The following is a 19769-nucleotide window of genomic DNA, read 5'->3' as shown; positions in this document are numbered from 1 at the left end:
TTTTATTGAGACAAGATCTCCATATGTAGTCTGAAGTGGGACCTTAAGGATTCTTTGGAAAGTCAGTGTGTCGAATGGTGTTTTGCTGGGCAAGCATGTGAAGGAGTGTTTTCCTGATGTGGACACAGGTGAAAGGCTAACGCAGACTCATGAAGGAACGTTTCACTGAAGCAGACACAGGTGAGAGGATGTTCTCCTAAAGCAAACGTGTGAAAGGACACGTGATGAAGGATTCTTAGCTAACAGCACGCATGTATTGGTCCCCCTTACAGTGCATAGTTGAGCTCCATTTGTCAGGACTCCACAGAGAGAAATGCACCAAAAAAAACTCTGGTGGTGTGCTGCTGCTTCTTGCTGCTTCCGAGGACTCTGGCTGACTGGCAGAGTGCTGTCAGCTGAGACAGACTCTCATAGAGTTTTGTTAGGTCAGAGGCAAGACACATGATGAGGCAAGACTCGTGGGGGACATGTGATGTTTGGAGGGAGTACAAATAGGACTCCACGGACTGTGAGAGAGCCTTACTTGTAGAGCTAGCTGCAACGCTTCTTGGTCCCACATCTTCACTGATCTTCGCTTCACTGAGACAGGCACAGCTGAGAACTTCTCCTGGTGTCCTTGTTGGTCCTAATTCCTCCTGCTGCTAATGCGGCTGAAGCCTGTCTGTCTCTGCTAGGCTGTGCCACCACTGCTGATTCCTGTTTGCTATCCCAACTCTACCAAATTGAAGTCTGGTGTATCCATGAAGTCTTTGTGAGTGGACTGAGCTGCTGCTGACCTGTGAACTGAACTGTTGATTTCTTCACAATGCAGATGGGATTTGCTCCAAAGAACCATTTCTAAACAGGTCCACTTCCCCCATCTCCTTTCTTTTCCACTACCTTTGGTGGGTAATAGGCTAGAAGGGGGGTTAAAGTGTTTAAGAACCATCATTAAAAGTAGGTTCAGAAAATTAAAGTAACAGTAGTCTAGGCAAGCCAACCAGTCCCAGCTTCTAGAGGACTGGAGTTAACATACACCAGCAAAGTCTTAACTTCTCTGAGCTCCTTTTTGTTCATACACAATAAGGATGGCATCACTTTTCTCCAACATTTGCACTCTGTGCATACCCCCATGGAGGTCCAAGAGTGTGAACAAAACTACATAGCTGGCTTGAAACATTACTTAAAAATAACCACAAAGCACAAGGAGGTGTCCGCCTACCAATCCTATCTGAATCTCTAATTTGCTTTCACTCTAGGAAAAGACCAGTCCCTGTAATTCCTAAGCCTTTCCTAGCTCCAATAATTAGAACAGTGACCCCCTCACCTCGAAAAGTAATAGGATATTGTAGAATTCTGGCCATCAAATACGTAAACAAACTGCCCATGCTGTATTTTCTCAGCTTTGTTTTAGTCACTAAATAAGGAAATACTTCCAAGTCTATTCTGAACTCCCTTCCATTCAACCCACTGTGGTGGTTCCAATAGGATTGGCCCCATAGACTCATGTGTCTGAATGCTTGGCCATAGGAAGCGGCACTATTAGGAGGAGTGGCTTTGTTGACGTGTGTCACTGTGGGGTAGGTTTCAAGGTCTCATGCTCAAGCTATGCCCAGTGTGGCACACGGTCTCCTGCTGCTGCCTGAGGATCAAGATGTAGAACTCTCAGCTCCTTTCTAGAACCATGTCTGTCTGCACGCCACCATGTTTCCTGCCATGACAATAACGGACTAAACCTCTGGAAGTATAAGCTAGCCCTAATTAAATGTTTTAAGAGAGTTGCCATGGTTGTGATGTCTCTTCACAGCAAATGGAAACCCTAAGACACCCAGTTCACACAATACAGTGCTCCAGCTCTGGGGTCTCTTTTAACTCTGCAAGCCAAGCCTCTCCTCTTTTAAGTCCACACTTAGTTTTGCCTAATAGTCTTAGTCTCAAGACTGAGCTCCTTAAGGCAAACTCTCCCAAGCCATCTTTGTGGACAGTGGCGTCCCATTGTTAGCTTTTTGTTGTCACGGCTTGTACTAGCACTAGTAGATAGTGACAACTATTAACTGGATTATTCTTAAAAAGAAACTTTAATCTTACTTATGTGTCTCTGTGTGGTGCCTGTGGAGACCAGAAGAGAGCATCAGATGCCCTCAAGCTGGAGTTACAGGCAGTTGTGAACCACCTGACACATGGGTGCTGGGACCTGAACTCCTGGTACTCTAGAAGAGCAGTGAGTGTTCTTAACTGGTGAGTCAGCTCTCCAGCCACTTGTTGAGTTTCTTATTTATTATCTTGCTCACTGTATAACTGCCCAAAGCTGGGTATCTTAATCTTTTTATTTACCCATTCTACATCACCCTGCTTCTCTAGTGCTTGCCGCTCAAGGACTGGACAAGGCAGGCTATGTCCCAGCCAATGTAAAAAAAAATCCCCAGGTTCTTCTCTGCTCCTCTTGGCTTTAACCACTAAGTTATCACAGTGGAATTTACCACCCAACACGCTGTGGTTCATCCCAACACACTGCGGTTCATCTTTTCCCTGAAGTGCAGGCCACAACAACAGAAGAAAATTTCCACTGCACAGAAGATAAGAACAAACTACAGTCATAGGCAATACTAGTTCACAAATTTCTTGAAAAATGATAAAAAAATTATTATAATTAATGAGAGTTGCAGATAAAACATGTTTGGTTCTACTTTTGCTTATCACAATAAACTAAGAAAGCCAAACACAACAGGAGAACAGCTGGTTGGGGAAGTCTCAAGGTGCACAGGGGCCGAGAGTTTGTGTTTGGGCAGGTGAGTGGGGTGTCTTTTCAGGGAAGTATACCACAGGATTAAATTTTAACAAAGATTCAAAAACAAAACAAAACAACAATAAAAACCAATCTCCATCCTTTCTGCCAATCCTACATTTTGGTAAGAACAGAATCTTACAGCCTAAGGGTATTCTACAAACAACCCTAAAATAGCTGAATACCTTTCTAAGGATAAACTAAGAAAATGGAAGACCTCCACTTCAGGTCTCCCATGAATTAAAATGCTACCAAACACAAGTACTCTTTGGGGAATATTCATTACTCTTGCCATACAACGAAAAGGAAAACAGAAAAAAGTTCCCTAGCTATTGGTCCACAGCTCAGGGCACACTATCCACTGCTTGCATGTCAGACACACACTACAGACAGCAGCAATGACAGCTTATTTAGTGGGAACCAGATAAGCCTTAATTAAATTCAGAAAAACTGGTATATGAATTAGGGTCTACCATGAGGAACATAAGTGCTTCAGAGCCTGAGCCTTTTGAAAAAACAGAGTCCCACTGTTGTAGAAGCGTGTGTGTATGTGTGTGTATGTGTGTGTGTGTGTGTGTGTGTGTGAAAGTAATTTAAATGGAGTCATCATACAATGGGAGAGACAATGCCCCAACTAGACTAAGCACTTCCAGTACTAGAAATAGGTTCAATCTTGTTGATAGAGAAGAAAGGTAAAAACTTTTAACTAATGACCAGCTAAAAACCCTGTGGCCTACAACAATAGTTTACCAGAAGGAGAAACTGGTGTAACTGAGGCACAAATTTTATGGGGCAGCCAAGCTCTTTATGACTGGATTTATGGCCCATTCCAGTGAACCCATACCTGACATTGCTAATGTGGCCAAGAACCTGAGACTAGATATGTCACGTGCCTATGAGAAAACCTACTGCTATTATTCTGATAAAGCTACATAGCAAGAGAATGACTCCTAATGATGACATGCTGCTGTACCTCACTCAGGGCCTCACTCAGCTCATATGAGAAACGAGAATTAACACAAGGACCTGCAGCTAGATAATATGTGGAGAATAATGGAACACTCAGTCATATATTTCATGTCTTCATTAAATCCAAGCCTCAGGGATCTACACAGAGAAGGAGGAAGAAGAGAAGGAGGAAGAAGAGAAGGAGAGACTGTAAGAGCCAGAGGTATTGCATGACTGGGAGGAAATAGTCTTCCAAACACAAGAGGACTGATGCACATATGAACTGGCAGAGACTGTGGCAGCCTGTACAGGCCCTGCATGGTCAAGCCAGCATGGTCATAGGACTGGGAGGAAGAAGTGGACACAGGATCCTATCCCTAACCAAGAGGATATCTACAATTGACACCCACTAGCAAAGGGAGAATCACTTTCTCCAATGGAACTCACTGGGTATATTAATCACACTTAAGGACAGGCCCAGTGCCAGGGCAGCCAAACACAAAACAAACTCCATGGTGATTTTGTTGAGGACAGTTTGTTTTGTTTGTGTGTTTGTTGTCTTATTGGTCTTTTGTTGTTATTCTCATTTGGGCAGTGGGGGATGGGGCAGAGAGAGACACACAGAGAGAGAGACAGAGAGAGAGACAGAGAGAGAGACAGAGAGAGAGAGAGAGAGAGAGAGAGAGAGAGAGAGAGAGAGAGGGAGAGAAAACATGAAGTAGGCTGGTTAGGGAAGTAGGGAGGATCTGGGAAGAGTTGGAGTGAGGGGAAAAAAGACAAAAATAAATCATCTTGCAATGCATTTTTATCTTCAAAATATTGACAGATATAATAGGCACCTAGCTTCTTCAAATTCTTTTCAGAAATGAATCCCTATGACTCTGTTCTACGCGGCAATGCTACTGAAAGATGAATAAGAAAGAGCAAAAGTAATTCCTATGGTTATCAGAAGAGTCAGCAGCAAAGTCAAGGTTAAGTATCAAACAAACATTCCTGACCTTGTCCCCTCACCAGGTTCTCAGACTCAGATTTGTGGGTAAGTTTGTGTCTGTCTACCAAATATGAACATGGTGAACAAGGATATCCCGAAATATATCAAGACCTATCAGGAAATAAACTTGGTTACCTCTACCCAGCTACACTCTCTTCCTACTGTCTAGCACTTCTCTGTATTTACCACAGGATCAACATGAGATCCTAACTCTCTGATGCCTCTAACAGTTTGAGGAATATAAATGAACTCTCAATTCAGGGCCTGGGGTCGGGTAAAGGTCAGCGGTAGGGCTCATGCAAGAGGCCACGCATTTGATCCCTGATGCCACTGTAAATGTCAGAGAAGGGACTGAAGCATAAACTCAGTGTTAAAAGTCAACTGGTAGCCGGGCGGTGGTGGCGCACGCCTTTAATCCCAGCACTTGGGAGGCAGAGGCAGGCGGATTTCTGAGTTCGAGAGTTCGAGGCTAGCCTGGTCTACAGCGTGAGTTCCAGGACAGCCAGGGCTACACAGAGAAACCCTGTCTCGAAAAACCAAAAAAAAAAAAAAAAAAAAAAAGTCAACTGGTCTGACTCATCTAGCTTAAGGATTGTCATTCTTTCTATGACTAAATAGTTCCATGAGTGTGACAGCTCAAACAAAAGAGATAACATATATACCATATCTTTATCCCTAAAAAGATACAGTATTTTCAACTCATAGGACTCTTAGTAATGATTAAATGAAAGAAAGAACAGGAAGCATGTTATTGCCTAATGTAGATGTTCCCTAGAAAGAGAAACTCATGAGTACATACTATAACTCATCCATCTTTTCTAAAAATTAGCAACTAGTATTCATTGACAATCATACATGTACATAATGTATCATGATCATACCCCACGCCATCTCTCCTTTCATATTCTTCTATCACAGGGCACTTTATTTCTTCAGATGAGCTCTCAACCGGAATCTGACACTCTCTGATTGACTAGGCTAGCTGGCTAGCACACCCCAAGGATCCTTCCATATTTGTCTCCCAGCACTGGGACTGCAGGTACACACTGCCACCCTTGAGCTACACACTGCCACCCTTCAGCTACACACTGCCACCCTTCAGCTTCCTATGTGGACACTGAGGAGCTAAACTTAAGTCATCATGCTTACGCGCCAATCCAACAGAGGCATCTCCCAAGGCCACCATACTACTTACTTTAAAAGGAAGTTCTTGGTAGTGATTTGGAGCTATGGAAGCCACAGAAGTATTTTCATCCTTGCATTGTTAGCTCATGAATTTAAATACCTCTGCTCAGCCAGAAGTGTTTTGCGTCATGAACTGCAATGTTCACTGTACAGTCTTACAGAAACATATAAAAAGCGAAGACTTTCTACTACCATTTGTTCATGGGTATATATCAAATTAGCATATCTATTAATGTTTTCCTACCAGTATTATTCAGCCTTTAAAGTATTAAATTAATGAATCTTTTTAAAAGTGAATTGCTAAAAATCATTCTATTATTTTATATGTATGGGTATTTTGCCTGCCTGTATACCTGTGCATAACATGTGTGCCTTGTACCCATGGAGGTCAGAAGTAGGTGTTGGATGCCCTGGAACTGAATTATGGATGGCTGTAAACCACTATGTAGATGCTGAGAATCAAACCTAGGCCTTCTGCAAGAGCATCAGAGCTCTTAGCCACTGAGCCATCTCTACAGCCAAAAGTTTTCTTTTGAACATAATATAAAAATCAGTGCCACTTTAAAAAAAAAAGGTCAACAGTGTATTTATATACCATCATCAAGTAGACAATAAAATTTAAACAGAATTATAATAGTCTCATAAAGCATCAGAAAATAGGAATAAACTCAACTAAGCAAAGACCCATGCATTACGGTTTCAGCAGTATTTTGCTAAAAATCTAAGAAATAACGGCACGTGGGGTTTTCTTGGGGTGGGAGACAGATGCTTAAGATTCTATTTCCCATAACCATCCTGACAGAGCTATTCAATCAAGTCCCATTAAACTACTAGCAAGGCTTTCTGTTTTGTCTAGAAATTCATACAAAAATGCAAAAAGAACAAAAATAACCAAGATGATTTGGAAGACAAACAATTAAACTGAAGAATTTCAACAGACATCAAAACAAAGTATGACAGAAGGAAAATAGAAGCTGCAAAGTAGACTGACGGCCCGGAGCAGAGGGTCCTTCACAGGCCTGAGCAAGGCTGCAGCAGTGGACACACAGGAAAGTGGAGCTGCAGTGCTCAGTCTCTGTGAAAAACAGATGAAACTTGTAACTCACGGGACACATAACCCTCACTTCGGATGAACTGGTGATATAAATGTGGAAAGTAAAACAGTAAAGATTTCTGAAGAACATAAAGAAGAACATCTTTACAGTCTTCATTCAAACAGGCAAATGTTTCCTAAATCTGGCTCCAAAGCGTCAAATGTAACCTAGAAGAATGAAACCAGCAGCGAGCCACAGCATGGGACATGTGCCTAACGCGCATGTCAAAGCCATAGTATGGGTGGGAACAAGTGCCTATTGCGCATGTCAAAGAAAGCCCCCACATCCATAAACAGGGAATTCCAGAAACTGGCAGTATAAAAATTTAACAAATAATTAAAAGACCTCAGCTGACACTTAATAAAAGATCCATTTTAAGTGTGTAGGATGGTGTTTGTCGGAATGGAACCCTGAACTACACAAGGGTATACTGCACACACCACACAAAGACTGAGTGCTGCACATCAGGGTGCCGGGCAAAGATAGAGGCCAGGCAGACGGAAGACGTTTTTGAAAAACCTTGAAACACCATTCATTACAACTGAAGAAAGATTTCCATCCTACAATCCTGCAGTTCTACAGGAAACTCCATAAGGAAGCAGGCACTAGAACATGCATGGCAGGACTAACATAATAGTTTCAAACTGGAAATTACCAACACTGAAAGCATGTAAATACTTATTTGCATAATGGAATTCTACTTGGCTTTAAGAATCAATTATAATTACAGGAAGGTAAGACTGACTCTAACAAACATGCTGAAAAAGCTAGCAAAATGTGTACACATGACTGCTATAAAATGCATAGTGAGGCAAAAGCAAACTCTGGTCTCATTGAGGGTACCTGGTTAGTGTAGTGTAGTGGGAATCATGGTGGATGGCAGGAGCAGCAGAAGGTGTTCACTTTGTGAAAAATGTGTGTGTGTGTGTGTGTACATATGTATATTTGCTTTACATCGACATCAAGATATTACAAAAATACTTTAAAAATTTAAAACAGAACAAAAACCCAACAATATCATCAAGCTGAGTATGGTGGCGCACGCCTTCAATCCCAGCACTTGGGAGGCAGAGGCAGGCGGATTTCTGAGTTCGAGGCCAGCCTGGTCTACAGAGTGAGTTCCAAGACTACAAAAGGGCTACACAGAGAAATTGTGTCTCAAAACAAACAAATAAAGAAACAAACAACAACAACAACAAACGAAAACCAACTGGCACATGTCTGTGGAGAGAGGCTGACAGCAGCACTGCTCACCTTTGTCCTGTAGAGCCATCTGTTGCTTATGCAGGAAGGCCACCTCCCGTCCCAGTGCTTTCTTCTGTCTTTCCAGTTCATTTCGAAGCACCAAAATTTTTAATCGCAGACATTCACTTTCTTTTTTCTAAATAAATAAAATCACAGGTAAATTTATGAATATAAAGTTATAGCTGTAACTGCACATCCACCATGTTTTAAACCAACAAAGGCATCTGAATATCAATAAATGTATACATACGATAAATGTACACAATAAAGACATACCATAAAAGACACTACCTATTTATGACCCACAAGTTTCAGAAACAAAAAAATGAGTGAAAACTTCCTTAACTGGTACCTACTATCATACTTAATGGTAAGAAACTAGGCCCTAGATTCAAGAACAAGACAAGAAGTTGCCTTTACCATTTCTACTTAACATACATGGACCAGACAAGTCCTTACCAAGGCAATAAGACATGGAAAAAAATGAGAGGCTATGTGGACAGAAGAACTAATAAGACAGGTGATGGAACAGTTGACACAGAAGAGCCTAAATAGACAAAAACCAGCCTATGGCACTATAAGCAATTACAGCAAAGACTAGAGTTTGGCTCTCCAGTACCCATGTAATATCAGGTGGGCTGTGTTGCTCAGACGGCAGAGATGGGGGAGCAGAGATGGGATGCCCTGGTTAGACTAACATATAGGTGAGCTCTGGGTGCAATGAAAAGATAGAGAAGGATAGAAGACAATTCCTGGTGTCACCCTTGGGCCTCTGATGTACGTGAACATTCACACATACATGTGAGGTACGAGCCCACACATGTGAACATGCATACATATATCTGTGGATAACACACACACACGCGCACACACACACACACACGCAAAAGGGGGTAAGTCCCTTTTTATTCAAATACATTCTCTGAACTTGCCTCCATTTACGAATCTGCCGTCTGAGTCACAGTGACACTGTCTGTGAGCACGCACTCACTGTAAGGAGGTTTCTTTGTTGGCCCCTAGCACATGGTATCAGTAGTATACTTTTTGTGATTTTCTGTGATATAAATATTGATCAAACTGTAATCTGGCTATACCTGGTGATGTTCTGTCTTTTCCAAAAGTTTAAATAGCTAACTAAAATTATAATACAAAAATGATTATTTAATAAACTAAAAGTTAACAAAATGTGGAAAGAGCTGTCAGAAATTTCTCAAAGAAGTCAGTCCTTGATTGATGTTTAGATGATAAGAAAACCCGGGAATTGAGTGCAGTTCATCACAGCATGGCCCTTTTAAAGAATGGAGAGAGGAAAACAATCCTGGGCGACTGTATTGATAACACCTGGCAGCAACCAACTCTCCCCAGAATGTTTTCTTCTTCATCCCTGAAACACTCAATCTACATAGATGGTACAATAGTCCACTACAGACACAGCCAAGGAATCAGTACAAAACCTAGTTTCCTACCACTATTACATTAGGCTGGAAAAATCTAGGAAATATGTCTTTAAAAAGAATGCTTCTAAATAGAATTTTTGAATAATGCAAACATTTATGAGGGATTTACTACATAGTCTTACCTGATTTTCACTAACTTAGGTATTTATTTTGTTTTGTTAAAACATTGTAAAAACAAACACCAGAGAGTCAGTGAGGTTCTAAACTGTGGATGTGACCAAGTATTCATCAACCAATGGATGGAAAAGTGGAATGTAGTATATAGATAGATTAGAATATTACTCTGCTTTAAAGAGGGAGGAACCCTGGTGTATGCAGTAACACAGGAATCCTTAGTTATTACGTCATGTGAAATGAAGAAGCTGTAAACAGCCCCTCTATGTCTAATGTCATTTACATGAGGGACGTAGAATAGTCAAATCTGGGCTGGCAGTGTCAGACAGTGGTAGAGCGCATGCCTACCATAGACAAGGTCCTGGATTCAGTTCCCAGCAGGTGTGGGGAGGATGAGCACTGAGAATGCCTGTGACTCACAGACAACAGTGGCAGGGCCTGGGAGTGAAGGGGAGGGGGAGTCAGTACTTCACAGCTGTAAAGTTTCAGCTTTACAAAATAAAAAGGGCTTTGGTCACAGATGGTAAAGGTGTATTAAGTAAGTACTCTATGAATGTACTTAATACCAATTGTACTGGCTGGTTCTGTGTGACACAAGTTAGTTATCAGAGAGGAAGGACTTTCAGTTGAAAAAAAAAACGCCTCCATGAGATCCAGCTGTAAGGCATTTTCTCAATTAGTGATCAATGGGGTGAGGGACACCCATTGTGGGTGGTGCCATCTCAGGCTGGTGGTCCTGGGTTCTCTAAGAAGCAGGCTGAGCAAGCCATGGGAAGCAGGCCAGTAAGCAGCAGCCCTCCATGGCCTCTGGATCAGCTCTTGCCTCCAGGTTTCTGCCCTGCTTGCATTCCTGTCCTGACTTCCTTTGGTGCTGAACAGCAACATAGAAGTATAAGCCCAGTAAACCTTTCTTTATGGCATTTTATCACAGCAATACAAACCCTAACTAAGACACCAATGAACTATACATTTATAAATGACTGAAACAGGCTGGTAAATTAGCCCAGTGAGTACGGTGCTTGCTGCTAAGCCTCACAGCCTGTGTTTGATTCCTGGAACTCACTTGGCAGAAGGGGAAACTGACTCCACAAACTTGTCCAACCTCTCTGTGAACACCATGGCACATCTCCCTCCATACATGAATCACTAGATATTTTCTAATCACTAAGATTAGAAATGTTATGTTATATGCTTTAAAATTTAAGAAATTGAGGGAAGGGTCAATGAGGTAGATAATGATGATTATGTTTATTTTTTAAAAAAGGAACCAAATCAAACCCTTTTCTTTAGTGTGATCAGAAACCTTTGGATCTTCAACACCACTGAGGGGGAAAAATAAAACAAAACACAGCCGGGCGGTGGTGGCGCACGCCTTTAATCCCAGCACTTGGGAGGCAGAGGCAGTCGGATTTCTGAGTTCGAGAGTTCAAGGCTAGCCTGGTCTACAGAGTGAGTTCCAGGACAGCCAGGGCTACACAGAGAAACCCTGTCTCGAAAAACCAAAAAAAAAAAAAACCAAAAAACCACAACTCTTCAGAAGTAAGGTTTTCCAGAAAGATGTAGGTACTCAATTGCTTTAACCCCTTTCTTTTTTTTTTTTACAAAACATACAAATATTTTGTGCAGACAGCATTCTTCAGAAAATACAACCTGGCTCATGGGGTAACTTGCTTTGTTCCAGGGTACACACTCAAACTGGGAATGTGTTCTCGTTTCAAAGCACAAAACTTACAAGTCTATCTAAACACAGAGCTCACACAAGAAGGCGTGAGCACAGCATGTGTGTGTTATGGTCCATGTAAGGAAGCTCAGGAAGGTCCATTTACAGAAACAGAGCCATCCGCTCAAACCAGGATTGCTGGCTCCCGTTTTTGAGGAGTAAACAAGCCCTGCCTTTGGCTGTTTCCTTGCTCACACTTCAAAAGCCAGCCGATCAAAGATCTTAACGTAAGAATCTTCTATGCACTGCACTCTAGCCGCCTCTTCATTCCAAGTCCAGTTAATGTCACACACCTACCCCAGTATCTATCACTTTTAACTAGATTTCACACAGCACTCAGACATCACAGACGTGCATGCTTGCACGCACACGTTCCCATTTGTGTGTGTTTTAAAATCACGGGTGATGTTAAACACTCATTCTACAATGACGGATGGGTCTATAAATAATATATTCTATAAACAAGATAAGCAAACAAGCATTTTCTCATAAATCACACTGGAGCTTAAAACCCTCAGACACAAGTTCCTAATCAATGGCCCTGGGATAGTCAAAGTTTCAAACCCGTGTAATCGCATTGAGCAGTTGGCTCCTGTTGCGGTCTTGGTGCTCTGTCTATGAAGCATATGAGAGTCTGTTTGGATACTGCAAAAGATCTGCTGCCAAACAAGAGCTGCTAGAAGCCTTGCAGAAACAGCTGTTCTATGTATTTGTGTGTGTGCACGTGAGTGTGTGTGAGCATGTATGAGTGTGAGTGTGTGTGTTCATGTGTATGCATGCATCAGGGCACTCAGGTGAACTCAGAGGACAACTCTGGGAGTCAACTCTTTCCTTCCAGCACGTGGAGTCAAGGAATGGAAGTCAGTCGTCAGGCTTGGGGACAGTGCCTGTACCCAGTGAGCCATCTCACTGATCTTTACAGTCACAAGACCAAAACAGAATCTTCTTTTTAAAAGAAAAACACTTCTCATAAAAATCTTTTATACTAACATTATAGATTTGCTATTGACACTTTAAAATTAATTAGAAAATAACTTTGATCCCAGCACTTGAGAGGCAGAGGAAGGCAGATCTCAGAGTGTGAATCCAGCCTGGTATACAGGGTGAGTTCCAGGACAAGGCAGGGCTATACAGAGAAACCCTGTTTCAAAAAACAAAAACAAACAAACAAAATTTTCAGATTTGATTTCTAACATAATAAATATTAATAGTGTAACCAAGTTCTTAGAGATTGTCACCATTTTTAACATATTAAAAGGTCCTAAGACTAAAACATTTGAGGAACTAGTGATTTAGAGCATATTTTATCTTATCTGTGGTCATTTTCCACAACTTGGGAGTAACTAACAATCTGGAGAAAGTCTCAGACTGTGGAAGTTGCTAAATTGCTTCCAAATGTCATTTACAGGTGACTTTTCTCCCTTCTCCATGGATAGGCCGATCACTACGACAGAGAAAACGCTTCCTTAGAAAACATTTACTCCAGCTTACTACCCTCACAGACTCAGTAGTACTATCGATAGGGCCGAGAACTCAGGCACAGGTACAATATGTAGGCAGAAAGCTTATATATCTTTATAAATATAAAAATATATTTATATAAAAAAGGTTGGCTTCTAAATAATAATAAACATCCACCAAATTGATCTTCTAATCAATTAAGTATATGAAGATAGCATTGTAGTTTCTACAGTGATCAATGGTATGCTGTTTTAGGAAGAAGTCAAGGTTTGATATAAGTACACAGCACACACAGGCAATTTTCTCTCCTTATTCTATGATTATGCCTGTGGCTCTGGAAGCCAGGAAAAAACCAACTGTCTCTCCACTTGAAGAGACCAGAAATGATGAAACAAAGATGCCAGAATGGGGGAAGATAGAGATAAGCACCCCAAATTCTGTTCAAACTCAATGAACTCTCAAACTTAACCCTAAGCCACACATGCACAATGAATGTAGAGCTGCCCTCGTGCAAAGCTGGAATTGTGAAGCTGGAATTGGAGCCGAGCTGACGGGAGCATGAAGTTTAACCAGGTGGACTGCCAGCTAAAATACAAATTGCATTCAGAATGTCCAGGGTGCTGTGCAATACTGCTCAGCCCATGAACAGTCAGAGAATGTGACTCTCTCTAGGAAAGAGGACGAACATATGGGCAGCCAGCACATGTTAATAGTACCAGATAAAGTAAGCCACTCAGAAATATGCTGAGATGGAAAGCAAACTATTCTAACCAGGAGTTGAAGGAGTTCCTAGTCAAGAGTACAGACAAAAGAACAATGAACAGCCAGTGGTGAGGCCACACTACCCTAGACCAAAGTCTCACCATACCTCGGTGAAAACACACGCAGCATCACCAGGTCAAATCTAACATGATACAAACAGATTGCCTATTGTTATGAGTTCAGGCTTATGGTGGAAATGCAAGAATAACATATGCATGTATGGGGGCTTACATTCAATCACTAGTATTGCGAAAAAAATTAAAACTTAAAACAAAAAAAACCATAATAGTTTGCTTTAATAATTTTTAAATTAATGAGGAAATCATGATTGTTTCACTATATGTAGAAAACCCATCTCCCAGAAACTAGGATGAGTTAAGTCCTAAACCAGTAGAGACCATTGCTAATGTCATACTTAATAAAGCAAGGACAACATTATTCCCCAACTAGGCACAGGGCAGGAATCTCTGTGTATTCTCCTCTGTATGGATGTTCCCACTGCTGAAATGAACAGAGAATTTAGAATTACTCAAACATGAGCTGGAAGGAGTGCTACATGCCTGTGATGCAACTCGGGATGCTAAAGCAGAAGGATTGCTGCAAGTCTGAGGCCAGCCTGGGCTACACATTAAAACTTTGTTTCAAAAACAGCAATAGCAACAACAAAATTCCCTACCACCTAAAACTGTAGATACTATTGTTTGCATAAAAAACTCTTAAGAAATCTACAAAATGAAGATTATTAACTACAGAATAAAACTAAAGCAGAAATAAATCAGAATACAGCATTCTTGTATACTACTCATAGACAAACAAATCAAAATTCAAAAGGAGCTACTCTAATTGTTACCGAGTTTTTTGAGACAAGATCTTCTATTTGGTCTAGGCTAACCTTGAACTCCTGATCCTCCTGTCTTAAATTCCCCTAAATTTAATTCCTCCAAATTTAATATCCATTCGTGATAAAATCCCAGAGACTAGGAAGAGGAATACCCTAAAGCCAGAACAAATTATTGTTAATACTACATTTAATGGAAGCATAAACTGTTTTTCCCCTCTGAACTGGCTTCGTGGGGTACACTACCACACCTGGCTGAACTTGGCATGATGCCTTGTGCCTGCCCAACTCCCACAGAAACTTAAGACTAACTATAACAGAGAGGGTCGAAGACATTATTCAAACAATTAAAGAAAAGTCTACATAAGACATAAATGCCATGTTCATAGACTAGAGACCTCAATATTGTTAAGACGGTAATTCTCCACAAACCCTTACTAAAATTCCAACAGACTCTCTTTGATAGAAACTGACTAGTTTTAAAATTCATTCGGCAACATAAAGAACCTATGGGGAATTAAAAAAAAGAAAGAAAGAAAGAAAAGAAAAAAACAGGAACTCTTAAAAAAAGTTTAGAGTATTTGCCCTACCTGGCTTTCTTGACAAACCTACAGTAAGGGCTGGGGAAGATACGCAGACAGGTCTGTGAGACAGAGACAGAACAGATGCATGTGCACACCGTCAGCTGACCTTAGACGAACATGTCAGCGTAATTAATAGGGAAGGAAAAGCTGTTCACCAAATACTGTTCTGTCAACTGAACATCAGTTTGGGGGAAAGCTTTTACTCTTTCTTTATCCAGGACAAAAATAACTTGAAATGAATCAGAGCTATAAACATAAAGCCCCAAATGCTAAAACTTCTAGAAAACAACACCAGAAAATGTCTGGGATCTTGAACTAAGCTGATGATTCTTACAAAGACTACAAGAAAGACTTGAAACAAAAGGAAAAACAACAATGAAACAAACCATCAGAGGACTGGGGAGACTGCTCAGTTGGTGAAGTGCTTACTGTGCAAGCATGAGGACCTGAGTTCAATTCCCCAGAACTCATGTAAAAACCAGAGCTAAAGCTGGGTGTGGTAACCACTGGCACACATTTGTAGCTGATGCACTGAGGAGCTGGAGATAGGCTGGCTAGCCAAGCTTGATTGGTGAGCTTGATGCTAGTGATAGACTCTGCCTTCAATCCCAGCACTCAGGAGGCACTGGAGGGTGCATCTTTGTAAGTTTGAGGACAGTCTGGTCTATATAGAAAGCTTGCAGCCAGTCAGGGCTACATAGTGAGACTCTGACAGAAAACAAACCCAAACCAAGTTAGAGCCTCCTATAGAAGAATACCTGTGGCGGTTCTCCTGCTTCCCACACACTGTGCATTCACACACACACGTGCACAGGTATGCATGCAAGCACCCATGTATATTCAAATAGATTAGATTTCACTGAACTTTAGTTTTTTTGCTCTTTAAATACCATTAAAAAGAGGAGGAACAACAATAAACAGGCTAGAGAGATGACGTAGTGGTTACAAGCACATCCTGCTCTTGCAGAGGACCTGGATTATATTCCCAGCACCCACATTGGATGGCTCACAGGTACCTGTAACTTTAGTCCCAGGGTTCCCAAAGCCCTCTTCTGACTTCCAACGGCAACACACGTATATGTACGTATAACACCACGCATGCATATGTGTATACACATGCAGGCAAAGCACTCATATATATAAAACAAAAAATAATCTTTAAAACAATGATTTTTTAAAAACTCCATGTCACAGACTCAAAGAACATATTTCTCATGTACATGTAAGGAAAAGAACCTGTATGTAGAAATAAATCTACATATATGTGTATGTATAAATATCTTTATTTCATGCATAATTATATTATGTAATATATACTTATATAATACATATTTAATAATATGTTTATTTATTTATAATATATTTATATTATTAATAAGGACTAGAAAGACAGGTTAGCAGTTAAAGTACTTGCTGCTCTTTCAGAAGAGCTAAGGTTGAGTCTCAATACCCACATGGTGGTTCACAATTTTATGTACCTCCAGTTCCAGGGATCTGACGCCCTCTTCTGTCTTCCATAGGCAACAGGCATACATGCAGTACACAGACACATACGCAGGCAAAAATATTTACACATACTCACACACACACACACACACACACACACACACACACAAACTTCAAATAAGATTGAAAAAGTTCTAATTAAAAACAGGAAAAGAGTATTGTATATTTTCTCTCATAAGCAGAACCTAAAATAAAAGCAACCTAACAGATGACTCAAAATTAGTAGAGAGAGTACTCAGGCAAAGTGGCTGGGGAGGGGGCTGAGGAAGTGAGGGGGAGGGTAGATACGATGAGAGCGTGATATGTGTATATGTGGAAATGTCACAGTGAAGTCCATTAATACAGAGATTTAATATATACTAATAATTATAATAACAAAACAAATGGGAAAGAGAAATCGGAACCACTTTACACACATGCCAGGACTTAACGGATAAATACATTACACTTAATGAAAGCCAGATTTCTCACTATCAGGAAAAGATACTGCAAATAAACAAAATGAATGAGAAACCCAGAATAAATACTGTGGCATTAGAATGGCAAACATTAGTATGATCTCATGTTTATTTTAATATAGGTAGGTATACATTCATACAGAGATAGCCGTGCGTACTGAGAGGGCTTTAAAAGCAATGAGCACCCCCAATACCCAAGCACACACAGTAACCAGATCTTGTTTCTAAAGACTGTCTAAGGAGCTGGGTCCTGGTGAGAGATGGCTGAAGACAGGGCTAGCACAGGGCAAATGCAAGATGAACTGGACCATAGCACCTCAGGAGAAAGAACACCAAAAGATGGTAAAAGTCACAAGAGTCAACCTGAAACACTATTATATGTTTACTCATTTTAGAAAGAGTTAGCTATGTATCCCAGGCTGGCCTTGGTCTCATTAAGTAGCCTAGGCTGGCCTCAGACATATGACAATTATCCTGATTCAGGTTTCTGTGTGTGTAAGCACATTGCACCAGACATCTCCTAGGAAATACAGTTATGTGCCACCATTCATTTTGGCCATGGATGTCATATGAGAAGATGTCAAGGCTTCGGCTATAAATCTGGTATCTCTGAACAGGTAAATACTTAGGGCTCCTTAAGAAGAAGTTTGAGGTCAGTAACTGGTTGGTTTCAGCATCAAATAAGCCATACTTTTTTTCTCTGTACTTACACTGGACCAAATTACAAAGGGAGGTAACAATTTCTAATATGCTACAAAGTAAACCATGGTTTCCTGTCTTATTCTAACAAGCCATTGTGTTAGATTCATTCTCTTTTGTTTTTAACTTTTTTATATGTACGTTTGTGTATCTATGTGTGTGTGTGTGTTCCTCATGTGTTGAGATGGCCATGGAGGCCATCAGTCCTCTGGAGCTTGAGTTATAGGCAACTGTGAGTCGCTCCACGTAAGTCCTGGGAACTGAACTCCAGTCCTCTGGAAGAGCAGCAAGCCCTTCAACTGCTAAGCCATCTCTCCAGCCCCGTGGATTCATTCTTAAATTCAATAAGCACTTAATATACACTTTACATCTCCTATGAGTCAAACCTTTGTCTAGATACTGGGAATCAAAGGAGAAGGAATGTTGGGAAGGAGGGAGGGAGGGAAAGGGGAGGAAAAGAGACTGAAGGAAGCAGGAGAAGGGGAGGGGGGCGTTGGGACTCCCAATTCTCATAGAGTTTTAGGTTCACTCATGATTTTTAGGTTCACTTCCAGTTCAAAACTTCCTTGACTTCCTTCTGTGTTAACTAGGCAGCATAAAAACGCACAGTGAACCTTTGAACCTGACCTCCGCAGCTCACACCTTCTATCACCTTACCCTGTATGTCACCACACATGTTTTAGAAAAACGGGATTAAGAATACAAGTTTCCACAATGAGACAAAGCACATGTAGTCACTTAATGAAGCAAGTCATTTCCCAGTCCTGCCTGGGAGAGGAAAGAAAGAAAAATAAAACCTAGCAAGTTCTCCCCAGACAAAATGCAGTATTTAGTGCATTACAGAGATTAAAATCTGATGCTTTTCCCCACCATAACCCTCTATAATGTACTCCTGGCCTGGAATTAGGCCTTTATTGATCCTAAGTTATAACACAAAAGATAGCCATTTCTCTAGCGTGGAGGATTTTTCCATGGACAAGGCGAGTGTAATGAAGAAACAAACAGCTCCTGCTGCTACTTGGGTACCACTGGACACCTGCTACGTGCCAGGCAGAGCACGAGCAAGTGTGCGGGTGAAGTTCAACTGTACAGACTGCCAATGTCAGCAAATCTCTACAAGGCGAACGGATATATTTAGTTAGGTCCCAGAAGAGGGCATGTGCATAGGTAGCTGCATACACGAATGCCTCCCACAGTTCCAGAGGCCTGAGACTGTGGACAACTCTTCAGTGTAAGAGGCACCTTTAGAGAAGCATGTGCAAGCCACAGTGGAAAGAGGCTGCATATGGGAGTAACAGTCCCTGGGGGCAAACAATTCCTGGGGCATCATGGCAAGCTGTGAATTTTAAGTATTTTTCTAACCCACAGCACTTTGAAAGCTGTTCAAAGTCACATGGCTTCATTTGAAATAAAGTGTGATTTAGTGTGCACACTTGGCTTCCAGAGACATTTCAAATCTGCCATTCTTTCCCTCTGAGGAAGAGCATAATAAAGCACCAGACTCTATGAAGACCCAAGATCTGTCCATTCCGACTGAGGTTATGGTTTCTTTGGAATGTCTCACCCAACCCACATCTTTCCAAAGGCAAACACTTCACAAATCAGACTCTTACAACTGATCCTATTAATTTTAAAATCCTTCTTTTAAAAGTGGATTCATCCTGGGTGAATATAATAAAAGTACAAATTAAATTGTAAGAAAACTATCTTCATTAAAGCCAGCACTATATATATAAACCAATGAAGTGTTTTTTTTTTTACATTTATTTATTTATTGGTTAAGTATTTGTATGTTCGTGTGTCTTGGAAGTCAGAGGACACCTTATAGGAGTGGGTGGGCTCCTTCCTTCTGCCCCAGGAATCCCAGGGACCACACTCAGGTGTTAGGTTTGGGGGCAGAGGTCTTAGCAGCTGAGCCATCAATATCAACCCAAATGCTTTCT

The 19769-nt window shown here is 41.1% G+C and overlaps 1 protein-coding gene across 2 annotated transcripts in view; it reads right to left on the bottom strand.

Annotated features, from left to right (window-relative positions):
* The window catches only part of Uvrag (UV radiation resistance associated), a 239871-nt gene that overhangs the window by 105845 nt on the left and 114257 nt on the right, over positions 1-19769 (bottom strand). For both annotated transcript variants that reach the window (XM_028770684.1, XM_028770685.1), the window contains exon 8: positions 8237-8363. In XM_028770684.1, coding sequence (XP_028626517.1) covers positions 8237-8363 — 127 coding nt within the window. The remainder of the gene's footprint in view (positions 1-8236; positions 8364-19769) is intronic.

Source organism: Grammomys surdaster, unplaced genomic scaffold, assembly GCF_004785775.1.
Source record: "Grammomys surdaster isolate TR1022 unplaced genomic scaffold, NIH_TR_1.0 203, whole genome shotgun sequence".
Lineage (NCBI taxonomy): Eukaryota > Metazoa > Chordata > Mammalia > Rodentia > Muridae > Grammomys > Grammomys surdaster.
Note: the sequence above shows the minus strand (reverse complement) of the source record. Positions and strands in the feature narration are given on the sequence as shown.